This window comes from Colius striatus, chromosome 1 (genome assembly GCF_028858725.1).
Source record: "Colius striatus isolate bColStr4 chromosome 1, bColStr4.1.hap1, whole genome shotgun sequence".
Classification (NCBI taxonomy): Eukaryota; Metazoa; Chordata; class Aves; order Coliiformes; family Coliidae; genus Colius; species Colius striatus.
The window spans coordinates 157563458-157575750 of record NC_084759.1 but is presented as its reverse complement, the minus strand read 5'-3'; the positions used below and the strand labels follow the sequence as shown (position 1 = coordinate 157575750).

The 12293-nt window shown below is 37.1% G+C and overlaps 1 protein-coding gene across 18 annotated transcripts in view; it reads right to left on the bottom strand.

The window, feature by feature from the left end:
• ANKS1B (ankyrin repeat and sterile alpha motif domain containing 1B) overlaps positions 1-12293 on the bottom strand; it is a 431515-nt gene that overhangs the window by 151034 nt on the left and 268188 nt on the right. For all 18 annotated transcript variants that reach the window (XM_061988906.1, XM_061988958.1, XM_061988983.1 and 15 more), the window contains one exon: positions 5838-5990. In XM_061988906.1, coding sequence (XP_061844890.1) covers positions 5838-5990 — 153 coding nt within the window. The remainder of the gene's footprint in view (positions 1-5837; positions 5991-12293) is intronic.

The window sequence follows — 12293 nt, the reverse complement described above, 5'->3', positions numbered from 1 at the left end:
GAATGAAGGATCTCTTTTTTACACAATACATAATTTTAAATTCTGAAACCTGTTGGTGACATTGTGGAGGTTCCAAAGTATTTAGTTATAAGCTAATGGAAGGCAGTCCATTGATAGCTATTTTCTCTCTCTAGTATCTGATCTGATCCTGAACAGCAATCGTGCCCTTCTGTAAATCAGGAATGCCATTTGTGATACAATATCAAGAAAAATTCCCTAAAAGCTCAAAATCTGGACAATAATTGAGTTTAAGAAACCATTTGGTAAACATTAATTTTACAGAAGACAAAGACTGAATTATCGATGAGAAAGATGGATAGATGAAAAAAGAGGCTCAGAGTGCAGGATGAGCTAACTGAGAAGAAACGTAAACCAGGCCACTTACGTCTAACCCTCTTCCCAGGAGTTCAACTATCTGTGATTCAAGGCCTGCTTTACAGAGCAGCTATGCAACTGTTCTCAGTTTCCTTCTGAGAAAATTGCTAGGGTGTGAGAAAGAGCTGTGAGAGAGTGTACAAGCTAGATGCACGTGAGATAAAGGTAAAGTTGCAGACACAAGAAAGGTTATTGAGACAGGGGAAATTGTCACCTCAAGCATTCAAGGATAACAGTGCTCACATGAAAAGGTACAAATTCCAAGAGAAAAAAGAAAAATCAGAAGACAGTAACTCAGCAACATCATAGATCATCCTGTTCCAGGAAGCAAAAGAGGCCAGCCCTCCCCTACCTGAGTGATGACTACTTGCCCATTAGATTTAGTGACTCATTTGGTGGGAGTTGATTTAATGCCTAGTTCATTAGTCCTACAATGAATTGTGTGTGTTAGACGATAAATAACTTGCTTTGTGCTTTTAAGCTGTTTATATCTTGCCTGAAGAATCTCTTTGGTAAAAGTTCCCTGAAGAGAGTGACTCCCCGAGGGGGTGGGTTATGTAAGTAATCCAGAATAACAGACAAGAATAATATGATTAGTCATGTAAAAGAGCATTTATACTTTAAAGCATAGGTGCATAATTTAGATGGCTTAGGGGATTTCAGAACATAGTGGACTTTCCCTCCCATCCCCCTCAGCAAATCATATATATTTCAGGAAAGTTCCATATAGCTATAGTACTGAATAAATGACCTGAATCTAGATACAGCATCTGACCTCTCTAATAAGCCAAGAAACCTAGAAGCAAAACCAGAAGGAACGGGAAAACCAATGCTGAGAGAAGGCATTCTAAATCCTAAGAATCCCAAAACAAGGAAATTAGAACCATGCTTCCCAGAAAGCATGTACCTGAGAAAATAATTAAGCAAATGGATCTGGGAAAATTCTTGATTTAAACAACAAATGAATTAATGGAACAGAATCTAAATTTCAACTCTGGCTTGTTGAAAAAGATTGAAAATGCTAGTAGGGGTACACGAGAAACATGAATAAATAACTTTTAAAATGACTCTTTTGAGTCAACTGTTTTAAGCAATTGCTATTGATTGTGCTTGAAGAAACATACAGACTATACATGTATGCATAAAAGTCTGAGAGAAACTTGCGTGTAAGAGCATGCATCACTGTGCTGGAACAATTTGCAACAAACTGTAGGAAGATGCATATTAAATTTCTTTCTCAATGCCAATGAGGTAGCTGGAGGACCAGAGAATCTGAGGGAAGATGATCTTTACCACCAGTGTCTCAAATCTTCTCCCCTTTTAATATGCTTCCTATTCTACTTCCAGTTTTCTTTAAAAAAAGATGGTAACATCCAAGGATGGTAAAACAGTGTTGGAAATAGTTTAAGAACTCTTCTTTCCAGGAAGATAAGAAGATTCAAAGCTCTTCTCATTCCAGAATCCTATGGGATGAGGACTAGCTCATTATGGTTAAATTTAATCATATAATCATTTAGGTTGAAGAAGGCCATTGAGTCCAACTACTAACCTAAACTTTCTGCCAAGTCCGTCATTAAATCATGTTCCTAAGTATCATGTCTATACATTTTAAAAATAACTACAGGGATGATGACTCAATCATGTCCCTCAGTAGCCTGTTTCAGTGCCCAACAATCTCTTCGGTGAAGACATTTTCAATATAATATTCAATCTAAACCTCATCTAATATTCAATCTAAACCTCATCTGGCGTAACTTGAGGCCATTTGCTCTCATCCTATTGCTTGCTCCCTGGGAGAAGAGATCAATACCACCTGGCTACAACCTCCTTTTAAGTAGTTGTAGAGAGTGATAAGGGCTCCCCTCAGCCTTCTTTTCTCCAGGCTGAACAACCCCAGTTCCCTCAGCTGCTCCTCTTAAGACTTTTTCTCCAGACTCTTCATCAGGTTTGTTGCCCATCTCTGGACATGCTCCAGGATCTCAATGTCCCTCTTAAAGTGAAGGGCCCAAAACTGAACACAGTGCTCCACACCAGTACACCCTCACTGCTGACTATAGAGGCTTAATCACTTCCCTAGTCCTCCTAGCCACACTACTTCTGACACAAGCCAGTATACCATTGGCCTTCTTGGCCACCTGGGCACATCTGTCTGTTGACCAACAGTCCCAGGTCTTGTTCCTCCAGGGAGCTTACCAGACACTCATCCTCAAGTCTGTAGCATTATGGAATGCAGTTGTGACCAAGTACAGGACCCTGCACTTAGGCTTGTTAAATCACAAAATTGTCATGGCTCATTGATCCAGCCAGTCCAGCTTCTTCTAAAGAGCTTTTTTACTCGCAAACAGATCAACACTTGTACTAATGCTAATCTTCTTAGCATGTCTGTATGTCATTAGGGACATACAAACTCACCTAGGAAGTAATCCAGCTAGTCAAGCGTAATAACTACCCTGAATAACTACTCTTCTGGAGGATCCTTTCTTTGGCCATCCTTTATAAGGGGAATTTAGGGAACCTAACTTCTTTCAGCTGCAGGGAAACTTTCAAGATATGTTTTCTTCTTTCTGTCTTTCAAAGAATGACGTGTTTGCTTTAATAACTTAGTTGAAAAGATTTATGCCCCAAAGTTGAAGAAAAGAATCTTGGTCAGCACCACACATGGAAGTTCAGAGACATGCAGTAAATAAAACTCACAATAGTATATTGAGATGCATTATGATAAAGAATGATCTTACTACTAGTTTATATGAAGAAAGAAACAAACCTAAAACTTTCATGAACTTCATCAACAGGCATGTGAGTGAATGATCACAAAAAGTGCAGAAATATTATGATAAAGAATTTTCATTTTTTAAGATGTAAAGAAGGGCTTGTGAAAAATTAAGTATCCCCTTTTCTCCTCTGTCCTTTCAGGTACACCAGTTTACCTAATAGAAGATAGATACTACCTCTACCTTTAAATCTGTTTCTACCCCTCCAGAATCCATGGATGATTTCCCAATGCCTTATAGAAAGAAGCATAAAATACGAATCAAGGGATTCCTTGCACTGAAGTGGGGATGGCTTTTATGTAAAATTCAGTGGCTGCAACTGTTTAAACTGAGGGCAGTAGCTCTTGATACATTTTTATTGTGTATTTGGAATAATTGCAAACAAAACTTCTTGTTCTATCTACAACTTAAGCACCAGTAGCTAAAGGTGGTCTGAATTCTTTTCAGGATATTGAATCTGTTTTTTTTTCTTTTATTTTTAAAGTGGCTGGATCTTGTTCTACTTAAATAAGGAGTCCTATTCCAGAGTTAGTGGCTTTGAACTTTATGCATTCCTTTATGAACAACTTTCTGTAACAAGCTCGCATTTACCATTGCCTGAATGGGAAGTGAGACCTTTGAAATCAATTTCATACAGCAGGCCTGCTGGTCAGAGATAAGTATCTTGTTCTGCCAGACTGCACAACCAATTTCTTGTCCATTTATGAAAGATTCTCCTCAATTGAAACAGAAAAATAACAGCAAATGCTTTCTAAGCTGCAATTTTTTTCTGTGAACATATTATCACAGTCAGCTACTACTGATTTGTGTGAATCAAATATGTATTGACTGGACTAAAATAGAAATTCTGTGCATGTAGAGCTGTTTTATTTACCAAGTCATTGGACGATATAATCCAATATTATATCAGGTGGGAGAAATATTTATCTGCATAGGTATCCATATACAAATACTTAAACAACTGTTCAACAGCCTCTGCTTGCAACTCATGGCAAAAGTGACTGTTTTACAGTGAAGTAGGGGCCTTCAAAAACAAATATGTTGTAAAGCTTTAGAATTAGTGGGATATATATATATGTCTGTGTATATGTATATAACAGAAGTGTATCCTGGTTAATATCAGTGCAGGTATTTCTCTTTTCGTCTGTTTAAGCAAGTTTGGTATCAATCCTCAAGCTTTTAATGACGTTTTAAGGATCCACTTGGGGGAGCTAAAGGGTAACTTGTTTCTGAATTGATTATTGTAAAACGTTTCGGAGGCAAAATTAAGTTAAAGAAGACAATGTGAGCACAGACTCACATTTTCCATCTCAGTGTTGCTTGTTAATCTGTATGAACTTCTGGAGCAAAGGGTCCCCAGTTGTTATTAAAATCCCAGCCACTTACAGAAAAAAAGTATCACAGTTACAAATAGCTTTGCAGCAGACACCCATTTTAGCATCAATCATATCCTGACTTTAATTATACATCTACAACATACATTGAATGCCACAGATGTAAGTGTAAGGCAGAGCCTGGTCCTTACTCTACATTTCTGTGCTAGTTAACATTAAGTGTAATGTGACAGCAAGAAGAGAAATTCTAAGATGCAACACTTTTGTCTTTCAGTTAGCATGAAATATTTCCTTTCTTTGATTATTTTTCTCTTTCTTTTCTTAGATGCTGGTCTTGAGCTGTACCTACTTGTGCCTCATACACCAGTTACTGTGTTGAGACATGGCTTTGCATAATTATTATGTTCTGCACTTTTCTGTCTGAGATAAACTGTTTCCCAGTATAAAGCTACCTCAACTGCTTTATCTTCTGCTTGACTGGCCATGGATATTGGTAGCCATTTGACTGTTGTGGGAGTTAGGTACTAAGTAGAGGCAGAGATGTAATATCTCCCATATTGTACGGAAGAGCAGAGCCTTTTGTTTATAAGGAGCTAATTCAATATGACACTGGGTTTTTCTCCATGTAGGGATTGCCCTAAAGTTCAGAAAAACTGACAATACAGTTGATTTCCAAAGCCACGGCAGATCCAAAACTATAATATTCTTCTATAAAAGGAAATAACCAACTTTCAGACACATAATGTATATGAAAATTCCATTGGCAAATCTGTATTGTCATTGTCTTCACTGTAACAGCACAAACTTTATCTTACTCTAAATTATTCTGCACTGCAGTCCACATTGAAGCTTATGGTTGCCCATAAGTCAGTATCTAACTTAACGGACTCATGTAAATCAAGTGTCAAGCACAAGTGATGATTAAATAAAATATTTTGCTCCTTTAACATTTCTTATTACCTATATTTAAGGTTTCCATATTTTATGCTTAATTTAGCCAGAGTATGTGGAAAAAGTCTAAGTATCTTTACAAGAAGTACTGTTGCTAGGCACTTTAAAAACAAAGATTTATGCTTTGTAGCTAGAAACTACCAAAATATATTTTTAAATGTCGTTCAGCATCCTGAAGGCAGTCACAATCATTCTGATTGAATACCGTGCTAAAGATAATGACAAAGCAAATGGAAGCAAAGGGTACAGTCAACCCAGGTATACACATGAAGGCTGTAATCATTAACAGTACTTGATGACAGGATTTGTAGTGCAATATGCATTTATGCTTTATCTTTTATTTGTAAGGACAAAAGGATTTATATTGTATTTAGGAGGAACTACTGCTATAAATTGATCAACTTACATTAATTAATTCGATCTCCCAGATTTTTTTCACAAGGTCCATCGATGTATAGCCATTAATTAGAAAGGATTTGGTATAGTCACCCAGTTCAATGGAATCCAGCCATTCAGCTACAGAGGTGGGGTTGTAGCCATCGTGACCAACCTGCTTCATCTGAAAACGAAGAATGAGTAAGAATTACTTGTGATATTCATTAAGCACCTTTCAGAACAGCAGTTATATGTATTATTTGTGTCACAGTAATCTTATTCTCTGATCAACACTGGTTTAATGGTTAGTACAAGGTAAAACAGTTTTGTGAGCAGCTGCAGTAATAAATATTAATTTTTAATGGATATTTTTCTTAGTGCTGCTTGCCTTTTAAATCAGACTGTTCTAAGACTATAGCTACAGTTCAATTCTTACTAGACATCGGAGAATCCATAAGTGAGAGAAGGCAAAAGGGTGACAGAGACATTAATATCCTTACTGCACAAAAATGTCAAATTTGCATCTAAGATTTCCTAGAAGGGTAAGAAGTTAGACTGAACCTTTTGGTATCACACTGCAAATGAAATATATTGCATCGATTATGTTATTCCTAATTTATCAACTCTTCTACTAGATTATCTGATATTTTATAATGGTTGAAGCTACATTATATTTTCTACAAGGGAGGTTTAAAAAGTCTCTTTCCTCTACTTGGTCACATTTTTCATGGAACTCTTGAGAATTTAACATATTTTACATTGCTCTCTGTCTGTAAAGTTGCTTGAGAATGGACAATCGAACTAAATATTACTGGAACACAACTGACAGAATTACTTACATAGGAGCACACCATTTGCATTTATGTAACAACACAGGCACAGAAGGCATAATCACATAAATCTTGTTTTCATAAAAACTAAGAAATACCACTGGCATCTTATTTTTCTGAATATTGTTAAGCTTCTAAGAAGTAAAGAGATGTGATTTCTCTTTCAGAACTGCCTCTTAGTGACATGAGGTAAGATTTTCGAGCTAGACATTAAAGATAAAATGTATAAAGACTTTACCTTTGCAGCTTGTTGCACGATGTTGTTTTTATGAATTTTAATGTAATTTGCAATTGATAGAACAAAGTAGAAAAAATTTTGCAATAGCCTCCATTTTCAACAGTATTATATGCAAATCATCTTTCTATAGCAGTGTAAGTATTGCTAACTTGATAATGCACTGGACTGGTAAACTATTAAGAAGCTTTAGAGGTTTAAAAACCTTGTATTTTGCACAGAATCTCCTAACTCTGCATGGGTGGCACTGCACATATGAAAGCCAGTTTTCCATTTCTGTCTGCTTACGTACATTGCCGCTGTCTGAGAAACAAGGAAAGTGTGATAGAAACATAATGCTTTGAGCTTAAGTTTGAAGTCAATGATAAAGTAATTTAAAAAGGAGAATTCCTATCTTAATATCTTGCCAGAACCAATTTATTTCTCACAGTTTATTTGAAATACAATTTGAATTCAAAGCAGAGAAAAAAAATTAAAAGTCTGCGTTTGAAAGCCACAGTGGTGTTCATTGATCTGTCTGTTCAAATGCAGAAAGCCAGCATGTCATGGTCTTGATCTTGGTTTCCTACAGTATCAGAGAGGAGGCAGGAACACTGCATCAGGGATATGACAGTTTACTCTTTGGTCTTTTGTTGCGGATGTTGAATATAAAATATTAATGGAAATATTTAAATGATGTAGTGAAATCAATATCTTAAATCATAAAAGAAAGACAAAAGAAAATCACATAATTAACCATGGAATCAGAGCCTTTCAGGTCACTTCTGTAATCAAGAACTCATTTTAGAAAGTGAGAATTCAGTTTTGTCGTTGAACTTGACATCTTGGAATTTAGTTTCATCCTAATTTAGAATTAAATTCTCAGGCACCAAAAGCAAGGTGTTTATTGTTGTTCAGACTTGGCAAATCTTAGACTGACAGTAGTATGTCCAGCAGACTGCAAAACCATTGGAGAAACCTGGGAGCTTGGCTCCTTGGAAGCTTATTTCAAGAGCTGATTTGAAACAAGGCATGCTTAAACACCTGACACTTGAAAAGGAAGGACCTGATAAGCTGAAGAAGAAAAATCTAATAAAGAGAAGACATTACAAAGATGTACTGGGCCCACAGAGAACATGTAACTTTAAAAAAGTATAATGTATTTTTTTCTCCTTTCTCTAACAAACAAAGTACCTTTAAAACAATTTTCAATATATCCAAATGGGCCACGTTATGCAAATTATTTCTTTTGTTGACTACTATTGGATCTTTATTTTTAAAAAATCCTGATTTTTTTGACCTGTCAATTGAGAAAACTCATATAGTTTAGTTCATAATTCTGGCAACCCATTACCCTCTATGGAAAACAAACACATGAGAAGTTTCTGAATTCTCAATTCCTGCTGCAGATGTCCATCAAAAGGGCTGTTAAAATAGATATCACTCTACTATGGTGTGTTGCAAAGGGCTGCAGGAAAGCAAACATGAGTGAACAATCCAATAAGCAAGAGGCCAAGAACAACTGAAATTAATGTGACAATTACACTCTTTGGATTTGGTGCCAACAGATAAAATTATCGTTACGTCACTCAATAGCCTGCATGAAAACACATAAGCCTGATGGGCAGCAGCAAGCTCTAGAAGCATTTTTCCTCTCCCTGCTTGGTGCCACTCCACCTTCTGCATGAACTGCAAGTGATGTGAGGTCCATGTCCCTGACACAAGCCTCAGCTATGCTGTAGGTGTATCTGTGCTTGGCCATGCACCTTGCTGACACTCACTAACTTGCCTTCCTGAATTAACCTTATCTCATCCTCATCCCTGTGGATTTGCCCTGGGACACGGTTGTTCATGGTCACTCTGCCACTGCCCCTGCCCCACTCGCCTTGTGCTGATGGTCCCTGCCTACCCCATCCTCCATCTTCAGCTCCCAGTCCACCTGCCCTGGTGGGACAGCCTCCCTCTGCTGCTCCTATAGCAGAAAATTAATCCCAGAGCTAGAATCTTTGCCAACAGTTTCAGCAGAAAAGCTGTACTTTGTTTTCTCATTAATCAAGAACCATTCTCTTATCAAAACCAAGTTTTCTAAAATGTGTCTAATATATGAAAATTAATAAACTTTCAGTATCTATCCTCTTATATGGAAGGGGTTTTTTCTGTCTGTTAGTAACATCAACTAGCTTATTAACTGTCATCATAGTTGGCTGACTGTTTTCCTTTCAAATATTTATTGACAGATTGGTTTTCTAGATGTGACAGTATCTGAGCATCTGCTTCTCATTTAAAAAGTTATGGAGTTTTTAAATTAAAAAAAAAACCCCAATGCTTTGAAATATCTGTCTGGAAGTTCTGCCCCTTTATTTTATTAGAACTTCCGTTTAGTTCTATCTTAATGTCAGTCCTCCTTAATAGGTCACAGCTCTTGGATTGCTGGTATTGTTTTTTCTTTAAGGCACCATGATCTTAGACTCCTCTCACAGATCATTTACATCCTGTAGGCTTCCTTGCTGACGCTATTTTTTTTTTTTTTTTGAAAGAACAAACCCCCTCCTATCTACTGATTGTGTTTCCATGTATAATATTTCAATCATTTCTCACCAGCTACAACACATGCACCAGTGGTGTCAAACACCCAAGCAGCTATGTGTATACTGTTTGACTCAGCACAGTATGAAATCTCTAAGCTTCAAGTCATGTCATGACAGCCTTCCAAATATCAGCTGCTCATAAATAGGGGCAGTATTGTTCTTTTGCAGACACTGCTACTAGTTTATTTGGTTGTTATCTTTAAAGAACAGTATTAATGTTAGCTATTTCATTGCAGGTGATTTTAGCATGCAGACTATGGAAAAGGCTAGGAATGAAGCCCATAGGATTTAGAGAAAAGTATATGTTTGAGAAAATATGGTATAGATGAAGCATGGAAGAAGACACAAATCATAGGAAATTTCTCTCCTCGGTCCTATCGATCTATTACTAGTATAGCTTCCTTTGAAATTAATAGAAAGCAGAAGGCAGAGAGTATTGTTTCTCACAATAAAATAGTACTGTCAAGTTGCATCCTAATGGGTTGAGAAATCCTTTACAAGAGGCTGTGTGTATCCATCTTTTTACAGGTGCATCACTGCTATATCTGTATCATATTTTACATTAGGACAGAAGGTACTTGAGATTTTGACTCCAAAAGAGAGCCAAATAAACACAAATTGACCTTCAAAGTAATCACATGCGCATCAGAAGCATCAAGGTGAATTCAGTAACAGAGGCTATTACCAGTTTCCGCCAAAATTCTCAGATAGATGGGGAACTAATGTTATTTTCTCCACAGGTAATATCACTATTTCATGGATTCAAATACTGTGTGCACTAAAATCAAGCTTTTTATCTACTATATAATAAGAAATAGACTTTCACAGCTTTGAAAATGTTGGCTATGAGTACAGCGAATTTACACATGTTAATTTGCAAAAAAGATCTTTTTTGCAAGGAAATAATGCTTTCTTTTAAACTGCTGGCCTACCCGAGACATTTGGGCAGCACTTTTGGGAACTTGTATGAACCTATCAACTATCAATCTGAGTAATTTTGAATGACTATAATGGGGGTTGAGGGTGGGGGTGGTATCAGGTCTTTTTTTCCTGTCTTTGTGAATTGTCTGTTACATATTCTGTACTATTACAAATGCGATCTGTTGGACTCATGTTGTAGGAAGATTAAATTATTCCTCCTCTGGAGTAGTGAAAGAAAAGGCTCAAGAGAATGACACTTTAGAAAACCACAGGGCTTGGCTGTCACGGGGGCAGCACATGGAGCTGATGCTTGCAGCACCTATACAGAATTTGACCCTGCAGTCAGGGGGACAGGCATAGCTTCCTAAGAACCTGAGAAGACTGCATTTGCTGCTCTTGAGAAAAGCAAAACCAGGGACCTGACTGCAAAGACGTAGTGAGTGTGGAAGAGCTGTATATAAACCTTTTGGTTTTCTAGTCATCTTGTCACATATTAAGAAAGTTACTTAATTCAAGCTTGTGTTTTATTAATGTTTTGCTTTCTTTTCTCCTAATCAAAAGCCTTCTGTCTTCTTGTGGAGCTTACTATAAAAAGACAGTACAGGCACATTCACTCCACAGCACACCTGATTCAGGATATGCCCCAATCGCAAATCCAGAATGCCACAAACTGAGTTCAGAGTTTCCTATGTCAGGAAGCCAACAATACAATAGGCACCCTTTCCATGTTTTTTACAGTTGGAATCTGTCATCTCAATTTAAAGGAAAACAGATGCACACACATACTTTTTTCTTTTTCTTTTTTTTTTTTCTGGAAAAAGTAAATAGATTCATGTCCAGAAGTCCAACAAGCCCTTCATCAAACAACATCTGGGACAAGGTAAGAACAGGTCTCATTCAGTGTTACTGAGGACGATGTATGCAATAGTTCAGGACATTTCCATTGTATATCATGTAACCTTAAGAAGACTTAAATCTGTAATTTGTAGACCATGTGGAAGCTATGGCTTTTGATCTCAAGAGCTGCTATGAGTACGATTTGTAAAAGCAGTCCTGTGGAGATTTGTTGGCATTTCAGTTCATTGAGCTAGAGCTTTACAGGAGTGCTTTCAAAAACTGGACACTAGCACAGGCTGTCATCTCCAAAGTCGAACTTTCATCCTCTGCTGGGTCCTGAGTAGCTCTGCCTGTTTTATTTTAGATAACATGCTATTAACTGCATGTTTAGTTTTTTATTCTACTCAGACTTTGAACTAGAGGGTGATCTTTTTGCCCCAACTGTGCTGTGGTTTAGTGCCACAGACTTAAAAGTAATCTGATGATTATATCTACTTCACATTGGTTTGCTTTCAAGAATAGCCTGAGAATGCACTATCTCGCTTTCTGCTTGAAGGAAGTCAACAGAAGATCAGTATCAATCATGCACCAAATGCATTTCAACCCCTAATATAGGAAAACAAATATCTGAGGTGTCAAGTGGTTGACACCCTTACAATCAAGTCTTTCAATGAGAGACAACACATATGCACACATGATATGGACCAAATGCTAGTGGTATACCTTTTTATTTGCTGTCAGCTGCCTTTAACTCTTCATGACTCATATCCTTCCCTTCCTTGATACTTTTTCTGGTTTAATTGCATCACTTTCTGTTGTCTTACTCTGAAATCTACTGAGTTTCTTTTTGCTTCTATATTGATTTTATCATCATCCACATTTTATTAATGCTATTTTTTCTGTTCAAAAAACTCCTCAATCTCTTCAGCTTCACAGAAGATCCTACAGGGTGCAAACTAGAGCTCCAAGGAAATGATGCTGTTCATCATCCTGTGCTGTAAGAAAGTAGAAAGTTTCCTGATAGAAAGATAACCTGGTGTCAGCTTCAAGGTGCTGCTGACCTCATGACTGCTGTGAGGAGGTATCTAATTATGAGC